The following is a 21,303-nucleotide window of genomic DNA, read 5'->3' as shown; positions in this document are numbered from 1 at the left end:
ACTCATCATCTATAAAAAAGGCAAAAAAGATGCCTGTTCAACCTATAGCACAGAGTGCTGGAGAATAAGGCTCAAATAAGAAAATCCTATGGAAACATAATTTAATCTTTGTTAAGCCTTGCTTTCTGGGGCTCACCAACTTATCATGCTTAATATTTCTAAGTGTCTTTAGGAAAACAGAAAATCTCTAGACTCAAAGCCAAAGCATATTATGTTAAGACACTTTTTGAGCCAAAGAGAAGGAAAAGTCCCACACAAATACCACCCCTCCACTTTCCACTTGAATTAAAAAATAAAATATAACAAAATAAATTGAATTCAAAAAGCTAAAGTTAAATAAATAAAAATGCCAGATACAGGAAGTAAGGGAGAGAGAAAACATTCCACAACAGGAAACAGAAAAGTTAGGTGGGAAGGAGTTCTGGAAGAGGAAAAAGCACCAAAGGGTCACACACCTTCCTAGAGTGAAATGACTGTCTTCCCTCTACACTAACTTCCGGAATGAACTTACTTTAAAGCTGTGTTTCACAGACAGAATAGAGAGCAATTACGAGATTGCAGAGGCATACCAACAAACTAGTTAATAACAGTAGTACACCATCATTTAAAACAATTTGATTCATTCTAATGTATTTTTATGTCTGCATTATAAGAAGTGAACATTTTTATGTAACCATAAAAGACAAGTACTTATATAGTAATTCAGCTCTCCATTTCAATCAGCCACATTCAAGTTCTGGGGTATTTTTCTGAAACCTCTTTTTCAGTTTGCAGCTAAGATGCTGGGGAAACTTCACAATATGCAGCAGCAGCTTTCTAATGACACAGAATAAGTCTGCATAAGAGACAATCCACATACACAAAGCTCCCAGGCTATTTGGAACTTTAAGGCATTTTGGCTGTTGAGTTTTTAAACCATAGCAATGGTAAGGGCCAACTAAAAAATGTTCAAAATTTTTGTTCATCCAAAGAATTACAAACAGGAAGATTTATCTATATCTAAAGCAGATCTTCAGGGATGTAACTCTCAAAATTCTTTTTCTTCTCTTATTTTTCAATTACAAGGTAAAAGGATATTGGTGAAATTATTTTTTAACTATTCTCAGTAGTCGAACTACAAGAACTCCTTTCCAGTTCACTTAAAACTCTATAAATTCTACAACTATCGTATGCAAATGCCGATCTTTGAAGCCTCTCTGCTCCAGAAGAAATGCAGAGGTTCAGGTACACCTGAGACCAATATAATATTGAATGTCAACTGTAATTGAAAAAGAAAAAGAAAAAAATGCAGAGGTTCATAAACTAGATTTGATTATGCCTATATAACTAATTAACTTATTTTAAAAGTATTTCTTCTGTATCGTTTATACATCAAAAACTGAGTTAAGTGCTGGCTGTATAATACTTTGTGAACAAGCTATAGTTACAAGCCACTATTTGTCACTACAAATCTTTAACTTGTAATGGTGTTTGTTCTTTGCAAGGTGGGGACAAGAGAAGAGAAGAGATTCAAAACATCTGATGGTTTGCAGAATACATGGACAGAACAAAGAATCGTACAAAATAAAGGATTCTGTAGGAAAATTAGAGGGATCACCACTTAAGAATTACTGCTGCGAGATTTGAGATTTGGCAAAGTTATAAATGGAAAACACAGACACAGAGACTCCCAATAGCCCTGCATTTCCAGTAGTGCCCATCTCCTCTCCTCACCGGCAGGAAGCAAGCATGGGGACACTTGCAAAGAATGGTTTACCTGCTTGTGGTGCCCAGAGTTGGCTGCCGCTTGCTGTGAGTGGAATGAAGAGCAGAGATTTCGAAGGGGCAGGCAGAAGGTCCATGCTGGCTCCAAATGGAGAGCACTCGGCCCACCGAGTAGGGCAGAGAACAGAAGACCTTGTCAGCTATGGAGGCTGGAGACCTTAACCCTTTCAAGCCCTGTGTAAACTGGGTCATGAAAAGCCTCTGCATGGTAGGCATGTGACTGGAGAAGCTCCATTTTTTTGTCCAGATTCGGTAACATCCAGGGGAACAAAGTGCTAGCAGTGTGTGAAGGCCAAGGACAGAGCGGCCTGCTCTGGTCTGGACGATGGCGGTGCCTCCGTAGTCCTGGAGAGGAGCTGGAGGGTGTGGAGGAGCCTGGGCATGTGCCTGACCGTGGAGGCCAGTGTCTTCCCTGAATGTGGCCATCCCAGGGCAACCATGGGACAAGAAAACAGAAAAGGTCCACTTGGGAGGTTGAGAAGGGCACCGAGCGGCCTCTCCTAAGGCAAGCCTTGCCGGAGCACAGTGCTCAGGAAAACTCCTCGGGGACTCCGCCGTGCACTCAGAGCCCGATTTCACATGAAAGGATACCGGGAAGATTTCAGAACCGAACAGCAGGGACGGCATCTTGTTGCTCAAATCTATGAAGCTCATTTTGATGGCTTCCAGCGGATAAAGTGTCAAGGGTTTACTAGTAGGCCTTTTATTCCATCCAGTAGCTGTCAAATATGGACTCAGCTGCATTGTATTGGGTGAAAATCCATCCAGGAGCCTTTTATATCTGAGCCGCTTGTAGCTTTTAGCCACTGGAAGAAGTTCAGAGGAACACCGCCGATATCTTAGTTTCTGGGTCTTTGCGGCTGGGGCCAGTTTGGAGGCAAGGATGGACAGCGTGGTGAGTAAGGCCGATTCTTTGGTAGGCGTCCTGACATTCAGGCTCCTTAGGAGATGGCACGGCGTAGCCTTCTGCTTTGGTATGTGGCTAACTAAGGTCCTGGCAGGTACTGTTTTGGGTTCTAGTCTTGTGGGTGCAGACGCGGCATGTGAACTGAAAAATCTGTGTGCTTTTGTGGGGATGGTTTCTGAGGAATGCTTTAAAAAGGCAGGCTTTCTGACTTTATTTAATTTTCTCCCCATGTTGACTTGCTCCTGACAGGAAACTTTCTTACATGTTCGATGGGGCTGCTTCTTTAAGGGAAGCACTCCTTTCTGATGTGACGTGTTCCCAGAGGCACTGTGTCTTTCATCACACCTAGCAGGGCCGGGGTCTCGTGCTTTCTGAGGGGCACCACGAAGGCAAGGACCTATACACAACTCAACGTCCTTTTTTAATGGGTGACAGAAGGTTTCCTCTTCTGGGTCTTTCAACTTCTGAAACTGTGCAGCAAAGTCACCCCTGGCAAGCTTTGCTGGGGTGCTTTCTTTCATCACTGTGGACTCATCCTTGCAACCCTTAGGAGGGTTCTCATTTTGCACCTCATCTGACAACATATTAGATGATGTGCTTTGTTCCAATATCCTATGTGCTTCTTTATGAGGCATATATTCCTCTTCCTTCTGCAACCAAACCCTCCGGCTTTGTTGTTCTCCAGCATCGCCGAGCATCCTCTGGGATTTACAGTGGATCTGAGAAATCTCACTCATATTACCACCACAACTATCTTCTCTGGTAATCACCTCCTCAGATTTCTCCCCAATAGTGAAGTGACGCGGTGATCCCCTCTGATGTTCTTCGGTTTCTTCTGTCACTTTAGTTTCGGTTTCCATCGTCAACGGCAAAATTTTCACACTGATGTCTATGCCGTTTTCTTTACTAGGATTACTCAGATCCCTTGGTGCTCCTTCCTTCGCCCCAGGCAGGACTGTGCAGTCCTTTACATTTTCACAAAGCATTTCACCATCTTTTGGCTTACAAAGAATTTTAAGGTCAGTTTCTTCGCTCTTAATATTTGCTTCTGAACTTTCTTGAGAAGACAGATACGAAAGCATTCTCTCAATGGATTTTGGGCTCCCTGGGGGAACAGAGTTCTCACCTTGGTGTTTAGAAGACATCAACTCTTTTGAGGGAATTCCAAGGGTATTTTCCTTGTCAAACTCGGAATTTATTTCTAGTCTTGATCTTTCAATTATTCCTTGTGTTTCTCTCAGAGATGCTTCTTTAACTTGCTGTTCATGATGAATATAATTTAAAGACACATTTACTCTATCCAATAGTTTTATATTTAATGGTTCATGATCTGCAACAGACTCTAGCTCATTGGCACTAGAGTCTGGACACACTTTCATTTCACATGATTTTTTTATTTCAAGAGATTCCACGGTAGAGGAAGTAGCATTTGGGAAATCTGAATCCTGGTCAATCATAAATGCAGCATTCCGTTCTCCTCTCTGAGACAGGGTACTCCTCGAGGTTTCATGTAATACTAGTCCATCTTGCCATGCACCACCATCACGTGTGTTAGATGCTCTTATGTCCTGCATGCCTTCTGCAGGCTTATCACTACAGTCTGTGTAGAAGGTGTCTTTAGTACCGTCTGTGGACTCCTCACAACCAGAAATCCTTTCGAAGGCTCCTTTCAAACTGCCTTCCTTTGGACTACCACGAGACAACGAGTTGTTGTTGCCTGAACCAACTGGCAGATCCTTTTGGTTGTGGCTTACCTCTCTGACAGGCTCTGTGACGGTCTCTCTCTGGTCACTACCTAGTGTCTCCTTAGCTGGTTTATCTTCACATCTGCATTCAGCTGGTCCGTATGGATTATGCTGGCAGTCAAGGACTTCATCTGTCTTCTGATCAGGAGTCTCAACTGTTGGGTTCATGCTCTTAAAACTGGAGAACATAACAGTAGGAGACTGGTCCAACAGTTTCTCAGGATTCGGAATGTTTCCAGATTGGTTTAGTTCCTGTGTGGCACAATCAGAGATGTTATATTTACAAAACACAGTCTCTTTGGGTATATTCTGTTCCTTTAATTCTAGCCCTTCCTTACTGGGTTGGATGGGACTGGTGGTGTGAATGGTTTCATTTGAAGCTTCTGTCCTTCCGTTTCCGATCTTATGGCCTGGAAGGCTGCCTTTAGTTTCCCTCCCATCAAGTTCACTTTCCTCCCGTGTGTAACTCACTTTATGGGTGCTACTTTCCACAGAGTTTTCTCTTCCTGGGGAGTGGAGATCACTGTGCTGAAATGCATTCTCATATTTGGCTATCAAAGAGTTTTCAACTTCCAGGATGATTCTGCTGGACTCAAAAGCAGCAGCACAAGCAGAACACATGCTCTCTTCTGGTGCATTTTTTCGTACACAATGGCAGCTAGAGAGATCCTGAGATTGAACACTTTGACATTCCATGACAGGGACCTCTGGAAGCAAGTCTGCTGCTTCTTCCTTACTTGAGAGAAGTCTGGAATGTAGATTTTCTGTTCCTGAATCAGCCATTTCGTTTTTACTTTCTAGGCTTCCTGGTTTAATGTTTAAGGTGGGACTGTTTGAAGAGGCACCACAGCTTTTGTCACCTGGTAGAGAGATGTCTTTCATTATTGTCTTCATGGGAATGGTTTGGGTATCAGCAATGACATCTGCTTTGTCCTCTAATGGAGGGTGATGGCTCTGTTGGGAATCCTTGCTTGTTGCTAAAGGCAACTCTTCCTCAGTTGGCAACTTCGCAGGGTCTTGAGAATTAAGGGACACTTGATTTAAAAGACATTCACTTTCTATTTTGTTTATAGCTAGTTCTTCGGTACAAGGAGCTTCATTCATCTCATAGGCAATGCTTTGTTCTAAATGTGGAATATTGTCCTGTGAGGTCTGTACAGCTTTTTCTGACTCAGGTCTGTAATCAAATTCTAGGGATAATAACTGAGCAGTATTCTTCTTGGGTTTTGAACCCTCATTTACAGAACTTATCTGGTCCTCTGGCATTAAATTCGTAAGGGACTTTTTTTCAATCATAAATTCATTATATGATGCTTCCTTTAACTGGGTGCTGCCTTCCAGATTTCTCTGGGTGATGACTAAAGAGCCTTTACTGTAAATCTTTTCACTTAATATACTGGGCTCGACAGTGTTTATCTGTTCTGGCTCTTTGATCTGCATCAAGGAGGAAAATCTGTTCTCTTCAGAGTGTCTGCCTGGACGGCTACTATTAGTAAGAGTTTCTCTATGGTCCTCATGATTTGTTAAGCTAACTTGAATGTCTAAAGTGATTCTCGAATCTTTTTTTTTAAACATTACTTCTGTGGCTTCGGTAAAAGAATTGGGCATTAAAAAGCTAGAGCTGTCTGTATGGATACTGCCTTGAATGCAACAGTTATCATGGATCTTTTCTTTTGGGGAGGCAACAGTCTCTTTTTCTCCAAAACAATGACCACTGGCATCCTCTTCTGGTTTTCTGGCATTAACAAGAAACAGTTTCTCTCTTTCACTCCTGGGGTTCAAAAACTGTTCTTTATTTTCTTCTCTAGAAGCCAAGTTCTTGTTTTGAGCGTCCCTATCAAAACAGGAATTGTCTGTCTTTTCAGTGGATCTCTTCAGCAAGCCATCACCTTCAAAACCACATTTTTCCAAGGATGACGTTCTGGATTCTGGACCACACAAGCTTGACATGAAACATGAAACTTCTGAATTTTCTTCTAAGGGTTCTACAACTACATTTCTCACGAGTTTGGGACTGCCATGTGCAGAACCGTGTTTTTCATTATGGTGGCCAAGAATCTGTTGGTGATTGTCATCTGCTTCACACACAAGGCTTAACTTACACAACTCTTCCTTCCCATTGTCCACTTTGGAAATGGCACTGTTCCCTGGTAACAATGACAACCAAGAAGGACAAGTTTTTAATTCTTCACATTCTTTTTCTTTAGGAGTTGCTTCTGTTAATCCAGGGTCCACAAAGTTTAAAGGCTCTAGGGAAACTAATGTGCTGGTTTCTGAAACCTCACTACTGGTCATGATTTTGTCTACTTCTGGGTATTCGCTGCACCCAGCCGAGAGACTTTTACTCACATTGCCATTCTCATGTCCTTCATTATTATCCGTCTTAGTCCCATTGACCTTCATACCTTGTACTTCTTCAGTAGATTTTAGGAGAGTTTCAGTTGTAATTTGTACATTTCCTTCTGCACAAGAGAAATAAATCCAAATCAGCAAGCAATCATAAAATCGTTTGCTCTGCCTTCACGAATTTAATCACGCAACCAACGGCAACAACAAAAATGATCCAACTCAAAAAGAGAATTGCAAAACAAGTGCACTGTACCATTGGTTTTGTTCTTCTCTGCACAGCGTGATGGAGGGCCAAAAGTGTACCTGGCAGAAACAGATAATTTTGAACAAATGCCTTTCTCTAAACGTTACTTACTTAAATGTACCTGCTTACTGGACAAAGAACTACAACATGGAGACAAATGTCTAAGAAGCTTCCATTCCGAAACGTTAATAAAGTAGACTCAATACAACAGCTTATATTATTAGATGACCACCTTATTATTTGAATAATTAAATACTAAATACATCATAGATAAGTTACCTCTTTGAAAAAGAAGAGTTATACACAAACCCTTATGTACAAGAGATTAATCGGTAAGTTGAATGTTAGTCTTGAACCCAATTACCTGCATTAATTGCTTCTTTACAATATTGGTCATGAGCTGGTAATCACTGAAGCCAAGTCGTTTAGTACTCTCCACTTTTGAATCAATTTGAAAATTTCCATTTTGAAATATTAAAAAAAAAAAATCTTTCTATACAGAATATAAATACAATTCACAAAGGAGTTTTATAGTACACAATTTCTCTGAAATACTAGGTATAGGATGCAATATAAAGAAGTTCCCCAAACTTGTTAATGTACAAAAGAAATTTTTCATTCCTGTCCCTTTTTAGAAAGCAAATGCAAAGTTATATACATTCATGTGAATATGTGTATATATATATATGTATTCATGCATGTATCAGGACACTTGCAGTAAACAGATACAGCAAAATACAAATCAATCTAAAAATATAATTCCCACTAGAATATAAACTCCATGAGGGTAAGGATTATGTTTGTCTTGGTCTCTTCTCTTCACTAGAGTCCAGCATAATACCTGGTACATAACAGCACTCAGTAAATATCTGTGGAATTAATAAATGAATACAGTTAGGTCAAATCAACAAATGCTATTAATTGTGTCTTCCTAGGGCTTCCCTATCCATTTTTCAACTGGTAGCGAGAGCAGCAACTTTAAGAGAAAGAGCAGGGCCAGTGGGCTCTGTGATATTACTTACCGCTCTGAGTCTGTTTCCTCCTTTGAAAAAGGAGAAGTACACTTACCTCAGTGTTAGTCTGAGGATTAAATTAAACAATACATGTAAAACACCACCTGGTAGTGTCTGCCATTTAAAGAAGAGATGCCTTTCCTTTGCTCTGCTTTCTTTGATTCTTATTTTACTCAACCTGACAACAGTTAAAATGATAAACTTAATAACTAGGCAAGGACAAAGCATTTAAAAATATTTGGAATCAGCAAATATTGATGGATAAGTATACACTAGGTTCGGTAAGTTTGCACAGATACCACTGATAAAAGGCAGCCTCGAAATCTTAAAGCCCCACAAGTATATAGCTTCTTAAAACTAGCTTACTTTGTTTATCACAGCAGTCAATTCTACCCTGTGCATGAACTTTTTTTCTTTTGGAACCATCGCACTGTTTAATTTTATTATAAATCTACAATAATCAATACAACATGGTATTGGCAAAGAGACACATAGATCAGTGGAATAAAATACAGTCTAGAAATAAACCTTCACAAATATGGCCTGTTGATTTTTGACAAAATTTGAAGGCCTTGACAATGGAGAAAGGATAATCATTTCAATAAATGGTATTTGAACTGGATATCAAAAAAAAAAAAAGGAACCTTGATGTAAACTTCATACCTCATGCAAAAATTAACTCAAAATGGATTATAGATGTAAATGCAGAAACAAAACTATAAAACTTTGCGAAGAAAACACAGGAGAAAAATTTCGTAAGCTGGGGTTAGGCAAAGAATTCTTATATACATGAGACCAATAGCATGATCACAAAAGAAAAAAATGATAAATTGGACTTCATCAAAAGTTAAAACTTTGCTCTGTGAAAAGCACTATTAAGAGAATAAAAAGACACGTTACAGACTGGAGGGAATATATCTGCAAATAACATAAAAAACTTCAAAGGACCAAAGAAGAGCAGTCTCAACTTTCGAAGACTCTTCAAACAGCGTGCCTCAGTTTATGCTATAAATTTATTCTCCAGGCATAGATGATCCAGTCCGTGCTTTGAAAACTTAAGTACAGAAAGATTAAATGACATTTTTATAGTCACACAATAAATCAGTGCATGACTCAAGAGATAACACATAAAACTCCTTGTTTGCAGAAGGGCTTAATCATTTCTGTAAAAATCCTTCCTTAAATTGGAAGAGTAACACTTTCCTTCCATCCACAGTATAGGTTTAACCTGAAATAAAACCACCTAAGAAATGTGAACCAAAACTTGGGTTGGGGTGGATTCCAAAGTTAAGACCCAGCCCACAGTGGGCGGCGTGGTGAGGAGGCCTCAGGTCTGCAGGGGCGGGTCCTCGTGCCAACTTCCTTCCCTCAGCGTCTGGAGGCGCTACACCAGCACCTTCTGAACCAATCTTCTTGGCCAGGCCTGCCCCTCCACCGCCTGACTTTCGAACCTTGTCCCCCGCCTAACGCCTCACAGAACTCGTGCACCGCTGCTGCCTCCCCCTCCTCCGGGATCCATGACAGGTGCTTTCAGCGCTTGCCCACCATACTCCTCACGTCTTCCCAAAGTGCCCTGGCCTCCGGGAGCAGGTGCCCCCTCATCGCCACCAGGGGTGTGCCCAGCCTGTGCGTGAATTTCTAAGCATGAATACTCCAAATGGTTGTATTATCTCTCTCCACTGAACGCAACAGCATTCATCAAATCATTCCCATATATTCTGGGCCTTTCCACTCTGTTCCTACACTATGCTAGTTGTATTCCTGATTATATCCGCTCAGAAAAACTCTGAAACTCTCCATCCATCCTCAAACTGTCTTGTGCAAGGCACTTAAGGCAAAACTCTCCCTCAGAGCCCCTACCTGCTGGAAGAATGCCTGTTCTCCACTTGGACAGCATTTGGGGAGGAAGCACAGCTAATTTCCCAGGCAGTGTGGCAGAAGGCGGGGTGGGGAAGATGCATTGTGTACAGCTTGAAAGCAAAGTGATACTCTGCCCACTCTTGAAGAGTTTGGAGTAACTTTATTAGAAAAATTTGAAAAGGTGAAAAGGTCGTGGAACACGGACATGGTCCTCATTTATAACATGGGGAGAAAGATGGTACCTACTTCATAAAACTTATAAAAATTAGACGAGTTAATATATGTAAAGCTCTTAGAAGTTCCAGAAAGAGTCCACGCTTGATTAGTGCTAGCCATTCCTTGGACTTCCACTCCCTTGCACAACATCTCTATCAGAAACCTCTGTAACACTGCTTCTCAGTTATTTAGCATCTGCATAAGACTGGAGCAATCTGAGGGAAGAAACAATCCTTAACGATTGCTGTGGGTTCAGTATCCGACACTGACCATAGCACATGGCAGGTACATAGTAGAGGTTGGCTGACTGAAGCGTCAGAAGGTTAGGGAAGTTGTTACAAGTATTCGGTATACTAAATCCAACAATTCTGTACTTTCTTTTCTTTCTTATTAATAGTTTCAGGTGTACAAAAGAACATAATGATTAGACATTTACACACCTCACAAAGTGATAATCCCACCAAGTCTACTACCCATCTGACGTCGTATGTAACTATTACAATACTGACTATATTCTCTACGATATACTTCATACCCTGTGACTATATATATGTGTATATATATATATACATAGTATACATACATATGTATAAATTATGGTTGACTTTCAGTATTTTATGTTAGTTTCAAGTGTGCAGTGTACTGGGTAGGCATTTATAAAATTTATGAAGTGATCCCCCTGATAATTCTAGTGCCCACCTGATACCACACATAGTTTTTACATTATTGACTACATCCCCCACACTGTGTTTCACACCCCCATGACTATTTTGTAACTAACAATTTGTACTTTTAATCCCTTCACCTTTCTCATCCATCCCCCCCCAATCCTGTACCCCCATTTTCACTGCAGAATTATTTACAGTGGACAAAGACATGGTAACAACCTAAGCATACGTCAATGGATGAATGGATAAAGAAAATGTGGTATGTTAAAAAAAAAAAGTATTAGGTATACTGGAGGGTGAAATGTATTGAGAGGTATGAGCCCATGTTATTAGAAGCACAGGAGTTTCATGACCTCAGCTGAAGATCCTGGACTTGTCATTTTATAATAACCATTTAAAAAGTACTCATGTTTGTAGAAATTGGCATATTAATCCTCAAACTCATATGAAAATGCAAAGGACCAAAACAATCTTGGAAAAAAGAACAAAAGGCGGCAGACTCCCACTTCCTGATTTCAAAACTTTCTACAGAGCTACAGTAAGCGAGGCAGTGTGGCACTGGCACCGCACAGACACAAAGACCAATGGAACAGAACTGAGAGTCCAGAACTAAACTCTAATGGTTAGTCAGTCAAATGCTTTTTGACAAATGGACTAAGAATACTTTTCAACAAAGGATGCTGGGTCAACTGGACATCCACATGCGAAAGAACAAATCTGGACCCTAGCTCACATCATACAAAAAGTTAACTCTAAGTGGATCACAGACTCTAAGTGATCTAAGTGGATCGTAAATGTTAAGAGCTGAAATGATAAAAACTTACAGAAGAAAACACAAGAGTATACCTTCATGATCTCTGGTTAGGTATGTAAAGATGTGTTAGCTAAGATACCAAAAGTACAAGTGAAAATGAAGACTGATAAGCTGAACTTCAAACTAAAACTTCTTGTGCTTCAAAGGGCAACATCAGAAAGTGAAAAGACAACCCAACTGATGAGAAAACATATGCAACTCATCTATTTGATAAGGGATCTGTCTTTAAAACATACAAAGGATCTTTACAACTCAACAATGACAAAAACCCTAATTTAAAGACAGGCAGAGGGAGCATAACTCTCCAATCCTTAAGACTGTGAAAGCACCTAGCACAGCTTTTGGCATATCGGAGGCATTCATTACATGTTTGTTCTTTCCCTTCTATACCTGTAACTTCTTTCTTTGTCACTATGTAGGTTACACAGTGACTTCCTTCCAAAGAGTACAGTATGGAAAGGGAGGGGACTAACTTTACAGTGGAAAAACCTGCTAAACATAGACTTTCTTTATAACCCAGCAATTCCACTCTTAGGTGTCTACTCAGTGAAATTGAAAACTATGTCCACATAAAACCTGTACACAAATGCTGGGAACAGAATTACTCACAACAGCCAAAATGTGGAAATAACTCAAATGTTTCAGTTTATCAACTGACAAATGGATAAAATTAAATATCATTCAGCCATAAATAGGAATGAAGCACTTTGGCTGCACCTTAAAATCTTTGGGCAGCCAGTTAGCTCAGTTGGTTAGAGCGCGGTGCTCTTAACAACAAGGTCGCCAGGTCCATCCCCGCGTGGGCCACTGTGAGCTGCACCCTCCACAACTAGAGTAAAGCAACTACTTGACTTGCAGCTGGAAAAACATACTTAAAAAAAAAAAAATCTTTATGCCAAGCAAAAGAAGTCAGTCACAAAAGACCACATATTTTAAGATCTCATTTATATAAAATGTTCAGAATAGGCAAATCTATAAAGTGTTTGGAAGAAGCTGGGAGTTAGAGGAATGGGGAATGACTGCTAATGGGTACAAGGTTTCTTAAGGTAGTGATGAAAATTAAATCATGGCGATGATTGCATAATTCTAAAAGTATACTGAAAAAAAAAAAAAGGACAGAATTATGTACTTCAAATGGGTGAACTTTATAGTATGTAAATTTACCTCAAAAAGTTGTTTTTCAAAAAAACTGCTTACACTCTAATTACAACATAAGCAACACCAGAAAACTTAGACTTTGAAGGGTGTTATCTCCATGTAACCATAATTCGGGACAGACATGCTAGAGGTTGACAAGGATTCAACAGCATTTCTGTTAAAACCTTTTCCTGAATCAAAAAACTAGGACGCTAGACAACGGAAACCAAATATGACATGAGTTTTGGGTTATTCTGTGCCGCATCCTCGGGAAGATGTGTGATGGATTAGCAATACTGTAGAGTCTTACAAAAGGAAGCTCCCTGTGGAGGTTCACCATGGCGGCCTAGAGGTAGGAAGACAGCAGCAGACAACTCTACAAGCTTTCGTCATCTCCTAAGCTTCTTCTGACCACCAAACGTCTGCCTTTCCAAATTCAAAATAAACTAACAAATAATGAAAAGGATTCAACTCCTTAACTGGAACTCCTATACATTGCTGGTAGGAATACAAAATGGCACAACCACTCTGGAAAAGTTAGATAGTTTCTTATAAAATTAAGCATGCACTTTCCAAATGACCCAGCAGTCCCATGCCTAGGTATTTGCCCAGGTGAAATGACAACTCATGTTCACACAAAAACTCACATGCAAATGTTGATAGCAGCTTTATTCATAATTGTCAAAACTGGAAATAACTCCAATTTCCCTCACATGGGAAGTAACTGATAAAAATCAGATACAGGATATTCTTCAGCAACAAGAAGCAATGAAACACTGATACACACAGTAATATGGATGAATCTTAAATGTACCATGCTAAACGAAAGAAGCCAGACTCAAAAGTTTCTCCTGTATGGTTATATTTATCGAATATTCCGGAAAAGGTAAAACTATAGGGACAGAAAACAGATTACTGGTTGCTGTAAGGACTGTGGTTGGCAAGAGGGACTAAAAAAAGCCTGTGAGAAAGTTCTGGGGTCATGGTAGTTACACAACTGTATATATTTGTCAAAACTCACAGAATTGTAGACACACACAAAAAGGATGCATTTGTTAATGGTAAGATACACCTTAATAAACAAAAATATTCATTTCCCCAAATTTCTAGACTTCTTCCATGTTGTCTGGTGTGGTACTGGATCATTTTTAAACTCTACGTGCCCTGAAGTATAAATTACAGGATAATGACACAAATAGGAATACAAAACAGGAAATATTCATTCCAAAGTATAGAAACAAATCAATAAACTCCAAGAATCTAGAAGGCATAGGGGCTTTATTGATAGGTTTGTTCATTCCATCTATGATGCTTCATTTAGTCACATAACAGAAATAGAGGCCTTTAAAAGACTGTTTCAATTTTAATCATTCTAAATAATTTACACTGTCTTGTTCCCAGAATTATATAAGGTAGGTAGTTTTTCCTTCCTTGACTGCTTTCACCTCTGCATCAAAATGTATTCTCATAATGCTCTTCCAGTTTCTGGTGACCCTCCTATTTCAGTTAATTCACAAATAAGCCTTAAGGGAAATTGCTGTTGTGGGAAGGAATATTGATTTTATTCCTGGTGCCCATTCCATCTTTCTTCTACACACAACCTTCCCATAGAAGCCCAGTTACAAGAAACTCTCTGAAAATAAAACACAACTTGATAATGTCAGTTTATAAAAATATTAAACAGAAAATTACAGTGAAACAGGCACATTAAAATTCAGAACAGCAGAAAAGGCGAGGCACCAGCCAGAGTGCCTGACAGGACATTCTTGCCTTGTGAAATATTCCCTCAACTAATACCCATCACTGCTCCCCCATGCCCGCTTCTCTTGCACCTGCCCTACAACAATCAAGAAATAAAGACTAATATGCAAAAGAGCATCCTACCAATTAAAGAGTGCTTTTGGTTTATACACAAAAGAATCCTTTTAAAGGATTAAGCTTGTTCTCATTTCACCGAAATGAGTCACAGCAGACATATGACTAAAGAACCTCAAAATTCTGGAATACCATGCTAATTTGCAAGTACTGCGAATGGGACGTTTATATAGAGAAGGAAAGACAATGCATGAAGGGAGAGTATAGTAGCTTAGGTTCACTTACTAAACAACTCAGTACAGGGGAAATAAAAATAAATAAGAACATTTTAAGAAGAAATAAACAACTCATTGCAGGGGATCCGAATTCATTCCTCAGCAAATTCATAAATTATTACAAACACTGACCTGTGAGGTGCCCCAGTTATAATATAAATAAAACTAGCAAAGTTGCACAGTGCTCAACAGTGCAGACACTTAGAGGTAGCAAAGATATATTAGATTTTCACCAGGAAAACTTAAATCTAGTATGCTTAGGACCAGGAGCTATGATCTGGGGCATAGTGAGTGAAAAGTTTGGCAGCTGAGGTCCCTACAGAGAGTATAACTAGACCTAAAAGAAACATTTATTTCTCAATTCTTTAGTAAATTATAAGTTAGTAGATGCATGACCTTCACCCTGGCAAAGCAAGCTGAAAGCCTGGTGAAACTACAGTAGAGCATATGCATCTGTGTAGCTCAGGTCCATGGTGGTGGCATGTCCTGCCCAGGGCTCAATTCTTTCACAGACCTGCCTTCACAGAACCTTCCTTTCTGCCTTGTTATGACAGGTTGGGACTCTGGACAGCTGAGCTTGTTTCCTAATGTGTAACAGAAGGATACCTTGAAAGGTTCTTGGGGAATTGAACAGAAGATCATATAGCCAGGCATTAGGTCACTGCTGCTAAAAAAACTCTAGTGAAACCCTCATCTAAAACAGAACCTTGCACGAGGCTTGGGGAGGCGGTGGGTAATTCATTGTACCAATGTAAGTCATTAAAAAGGAATGATACTGAGACAGGAAAAAAAGGGCCACAGAGTAGTTTACCTGAGGACACTTAGTTAACTATCTGAGCATACTTTTCTAAAGAGCTCATCTTATCCATGATCCAAAGTGGACCAGTTTTTAGGGGAGAATAACCAGGTAAGTCTGAGAAGGCAGATTTCCTCATAGAAAAGAACTCAGGTTTTTCTGTTTAAAAGGTCAGTTCACTTGTTAAATGAAACTGTAATTTAACACACAGACAAATTTTGTGGTTAAGATGTGGGTAAAAATTGACCAACACACCCAAGACCCATACAGCAATACTGGAGGCACACTGAAAAGATTTGGGGGCCCTCTATAAAGCCCGAAGAAGCAGGTGACACTTATGTATGACGTGGCAGTTTTCAACTTCAGGGCTTTAATCTACACTGGACAGCCAAGCCTTTGAGCCACAGAGAAAATGTCCAGCAGCAGGAAGCAGGGTGATAAACTGGGACAAGAGTCCTTTCTCCTAAGGACGATCTGTGCTTCCTTTTCTGTCCAGGCTGCCAAGAAGCAGAGTCAAATCTGATGTTGTGTCATCACAGCAACAACATGTTCACATAATTAAACACATTTGCTGTGTCTATGTTTTTGTGTTGAGGTTCCGATTACCCTATATTATTAACCTCAATTGTATAATATGTACATATAATCCTCTCAAGAGTTACCTAAAATGGTTTTCAGCCTGGGGCAGAAGAAGAATCCTGGCTCAGCACTCTCTTTTGGGCCTCAGCTTCCTCCTCAATCAATCAAACAAACAAACAAACTAAAGGCACTATCTCAGATGCGTCCCCCAACCAGTGCTTTGAGAAGCAAAACCAGACAATGGAAAGAAACTGCTTTGCAAGCTCTCAAGGTGACCTGGAGTAAACGCTTTCTCCCATCTTGTTCGCCCAGGAGAACAAGAACAGCTGCACTGCCCAGTGCTGAACCGGACTGGGCGGAGTCCTCCTCCATCACACTAACCCTTCCGAAAAAGCCATTTCATTTTATAAAATCAAATAAAAGATTCCACATCCGCAATGAAGGTTCAAAACAATGTCAACAGGGATGCACAGAAAAATGGGAAGCAAACTAGTGTGAAAAACAAGCCTTGCTTGATACACTAGGGTTCTTCAAGTACGTCCATGCGCAATACCAAGAATTTCTACAGTTGAGTCGATCTTGCAAGGCAGGGACCAATAATTCTTATATTGCCAACGCAAAATGGAAACTGAACTAAAATAGTGTGTGAGTGGAAAAGGGAAAAGCTTTGCAACAAGTAAATACCTTTGCTCCTCAGACAATCTTCAGGGAGGTCCGTGCATAAAAGTTCTTTGCTGGAAGGCATCAGGAGGTCCTCCTGCAGTGAAGAAAATCAGCGGTCAGGGAGGATTCAGAAATACCTGAGGTCATGCATGCAAATTATCCTCTGAGAGACTTCTTTATGACTCCTGGAAATTTACTAGCAGTCACAAAGATTGGGAACTGCAGGAAACCTCACATTTAAAAAAGCCCCAATTATCACCAGACCCCACAGAGCTCCTCCAAACCTGAGCTTCCGGAGCTGGAGGAAGAGGCAGAGGCAGATGAGTAAGGAAGGGCAGTGATGGCCCCATCTTCAGATGGGACTGGACACTGAACTATGCAATGACGGGTCCACGATACGGAGCAAACGAGAGACTTCCTATTTCCTGACATTTGTGGAAATAGCTGTGATTATGTTCATAGCAAAGAACACTGAAAACAAAGGAACTTTTGTATTTCTAGATGGATCTTTCAGTTTCCTACATGCTTCAAGTGATCAATAGCCGCTGGGCTTCCGTACGTGATGTCCCCTGTCCAGATATCTTCAAAGATCTGTCAAGAAATGTATACCGAGTCTTCATATGTTACAGCTAACAGACAATTCAGAACTTCTGTATCTGTGCTGTGCATGATCAAAGTAGTCTACCCGGGAACCAAAGTTATTACAGCACATTCAACCCAGGCACATCTACCACTATGAGGGGGGGAAAAAAGCAAAATATATAAAAATTTAAAGACCCTACAGCTTATATCTAAGCACCATGAAAAACAAAATAAGCACAATATAGTTTTCAATGTTAAATCATCTATGTGGGATATCACATGCCATCTCTTTATATCTTATTCTTAAATAAGACCAATCTTTTCCACAATCTGGCTGGTAATGTGCATGCAACATAGTTTTCAATCTTTCTTCTCTACAAATGTGTTTAGAACTGAATACATTCTTTCACCATTCAGTCTGGCTCATGCAGCTGTCCCTTCCACTGTGCCTGTTCTCAGATACTTTCCCTTTCTTTCCGCCTTTCTTCTCCCCTCCCTAGTAACAGTGCCCCTGATCAAAGCGTATTATTAATTACAAGTTTTTATACCCCTTTGACACAATCATAAGGCAGGCAATAATCATTTTTTGCTGGTTTACTTTTTCATGATTGAAATATTTCATGTTTGGAAAACATTTCAATTTTTAAATGGATCTTTAAAAAAATGTTAAATGCAGTCACAAAAGGACAATGACTGTATGATTCCACTTATATGAAGTACTTGCAGTAGTCAAATTCATAGACGGAAAGGAGAATGGTGGTTGCCAGGGGGCGGTGGGGAGAGGCTAATGGGGAGTTATTGTTTCACGGTACGGAGTTTCAGTTGGGGAAGATGAAATGAATTCTGAAGATGGATGGTGGTGACAGTCATACAACAATGTGAACATTGAACTGTACACTTATAAATGGTTAAAATGGTATATTTTACATTATGTGTATTTTAATAAAAAAGCAAATTAAAAGTTAAGCCCAACATTTAAAAATCAGTTGCTTCATAAAATAACATGTATTTTGTTGTTTTTCTTTTAACAAAAACAACGAAAGAAACCCTCTAGTGACTTTAAGATTAAATGAGTGAATGAAATGAATACTTAACAATACCAGTTTAGGTTTCATCAGAGCCCAAGATATAGAAAAGCGTGGACATCCAATTCTAAATACTGGTGCACTTCTCCATGAACTGGGAAATTCACCAACTGAACTTCGTTATATTCTATTCATTCAATTCATGCCACACATGCCTGGAAAGCCTAGGTCGCCATCTTTCCCAATTACAGCAAGTTATCACTGGAGACGTGCCCCACTTGAAATCACTACCTTGACTCACGTTGGTCCAGAGGGAACAAGAGGGGTGGGCAAGTAGTAGTAATCTTTGAACACTTTCCCCCAAACCTGAGCCAGTGCACACCTGTGGGCCTCTTGCTGGTTTGAGACAAGAAACAGCTGAAGGAAAAAGAACTTGGTGGCGTGCTGCTAAAGGCAAACCAAGGACTACTAGAAAAACCGCAGAACCTCGGGTGGGAAGAAACACCTCTGAGGTTGCTGTCCAAACTGGAATCCCCTTTGTTACGCTCCGGACAGTCACTCAACTCAGCCTCTCCATAAACATGATTTCCCCGTGCAACCTGCCCCATTTCGAGATTCGTCTAGCTGTTCAAACAGGACCTCTCACATTGAGCTACATTCTGTCACCCTGTAGCAAGAGTATTTTTTATTATTATTTTCAAAAAATTTAAATGTTTCTAAACATTTGATTTAGAAATAATTTCTAATTGAACAAATCTGCAAATACTGCTCAAGTTTCCTGTAGTCTTCATATCCAGCTTTCCTTACTATATTAACATCTTACATAACCACAGCACAATTACTAATAGCAATAAATTACTACTAATGTATTACTAACTAATCTAGAGATCTTATTCAAATCTTGTTAATGGCTCCATAATGTCCCTTTTCAGGACCAGGATGCAGGCCAGGCTCCCACAATACATTTAGTCATCATGTTTCCTTAGTCTCCTTTAAACCAAGACAGTTTCTTAGGTATTTTATCTTTCGTGACTTTGACACTTTTAGAAAGAAAATCCCTCCATTTGGCTTCGTCTTATATTTCCTCGTGCTTTAGATTCTGGTTATTCATTTGGGGGCAGGAATCCCACAGAAATGATCCTGATTCTCAGTGCATCCCTCAGGAGGCACATGGCTGGGGGGGGGGGGGGCTATTCCCGGGGAGGTGAGCTTTCCTTTCCTGCTTCAGGTGGGGTCTGTCAGGTTTCTCTGCTGTGAAACCTTTTTAATTATTAAATACAGAGGGTGCCAAAAATATGTATACACATTTTAAGAAAGGGAAAAACTATGAAAATTGTAATACTCAATATATACCGATAACAAAAGATGAATACAAGTCATGTTTGACTTCTGCAATTACAAGAGGTGCTCAAAGTGGTTACCGTCAGCATCCAGACGCTTCTGATTAGGAGACCCACTGCTTGAGCAACGCTGACCAAAGTGTCTACTTGTAAACATTTTTTTAGCGCCCCGGGTATCTTCTGAGGAGATACTTTGAGACTATGTAAATATTTGTTTCTCATTCAAACTTGTAGCCACTAGTTTTAACATCTATTGATGATTCTTGCTGGAGATGGATTATTGCTGTGATGGTTGCCAAAGGATGACTTTTTATTTCCCTCATTCCTTCTACATTTATTAATTGGAATTCTTTAAGAGTTTTCTTTTTTCAAGTTATTTATTCAAGTATTTTATATCAGCACGGGCTCATATTTGTTTTACTCTATGGAATATAATTCATTACTATCTATTTATACTCTAATCATCCCAGTCTTGGCCACCAGGAGTCCCTTTAAATTGGCTCCTATGTTCTTTTGATATGTCCCCATAATTTTCTGACCATTCACCACAAATCGTTCCAAGTTTATTTTGTATTTCTCTGTGCCGGCCCTGGAACAGCATTTCTCCAGAGTCTCAGTACCTTTGCTTGAAGATGTTATTTAGAATCCAGGATCTGGGTGCCAGGTGTGCTCACTGCTATGAGGTGTCACTGCTTCTAGGTCTTACCTCACATCCCCCCACACGTACATTTCTATATCTACCTGCATATATTAAAAAGCTTAGTTTATACCATTAACTCCAATTCCAATTCCACACCACAGGGTTCATTCTAGCGCCCATTCCACCATTTGTAATTTCTTTATCAGTGAAAACCTGGGTCTCATTATCCACAATAGTTACATATTTCATTCGATCCTAGAATACACATAAAGTAGTTTAGGAATTGCTAAGCCACACCCCTGTGAAAAACAAATTCACTAAACTGTTTGGTTCTTTTTTTGAATTTAGTCTTAGAGTACATAGTCAAAATACTGTTTCCCCGAAGTTACTTGGGTTACTGTTCTTGTTCTTCTCCGTCCCCACCCCTCAGTGCGGTCTCATCATTTATTTGTAACAGTCATTTGTTAGCTTGTATCCGATTCTGGGTTCCCATAACATACCGGTCTTCTGTTTACTTTTCCAGCATAAAGTCAGAACTACACACAAAAAGGTGAACTCAGAGTGTCCCGTCGTCCTGTCCCTCCCATCCCATTCCCATATTCTTTTCACCCTGCATCCGCCTGCTCCCTGTAGGTAACCAAACCCATTTGTTTCTGGTTCATCCTTCCGGTGTGTACGTGTGTGTTTTATACAAATAAGCAGATACTTATATACTTGCTTATTTTCCCTTCTTTCTTCCATGAAAGGGAGGATACCACAGATATCAGTTTATACTTTGGTCTTTCACTTAACAGTATATCCTAATTTGCAGAAAAGAGTTACCATAGCAGGCCTGGCTGTTATCCTTAGAAACGCTTGTTTGCAAGGGTAG

At 39.9% G+C, this 21,303-nt stretch overlaps 1 protein-coding gene across 19 annotated transcripts in view; it reads right to left on the bottom strand.

The window, feature by feature from the left end:
• PRR14L (proline rich 14 like) overlaps positions 1 to 21,303 on the bottom strand; it is a 47,250-nt gene that overhangs the window by 14,575 nt on the left and 11,372 nt on the right. For 3 of the 19 annotated variants that reach the window (XM_019754253.3, XM_019754251.3, XM_074321506.2), the window contains 2 exons: positions 16,867 to 16,939; positions 1,757 to 6,878 (listed from right to left, as the gene is read on the bottom strand). In XM_019754253.3, the coding sequence (XP_019609812.3) occupies positions 1,757 to 6,878; positions 16,867 to 16,927 (5,183 nt within the window). In that variant the 5' untranslated portion in view covers positions 16,928 to 16,939. Of the gene's footprint in view, positions 1 to 1,756; positions 16,940 to 21,303 lie in introns of all 19 variants that reach the window. The other 16 variants (XM_088800913.1, XM_088800914.1, XM_074321509.2 and 13 more) reach the window with 14 other exon arrangements.

The sequence above is a fragment of the Rhinolophus sinicus genome, chromosome 9 (assembly GCF_057876585.1).
Source record: "Rhinolophus sinicus isolate RSI-liver-muscle chromosome 9, RSI-T2T, whole genome shotgun sequence".
In the NCBI taxonomy this organism is placed as follows: Eukaryota; Metazoa; Chordata; class Mammalia; order Chiroptera; family Rhinolophidae; genus Rhinolophus; species Rhinolophus sinicus.
Note: the sequence above shows the minus strand (reverse complement) of the source record. Positions and strands in the feature narration are given on the sequence as shown.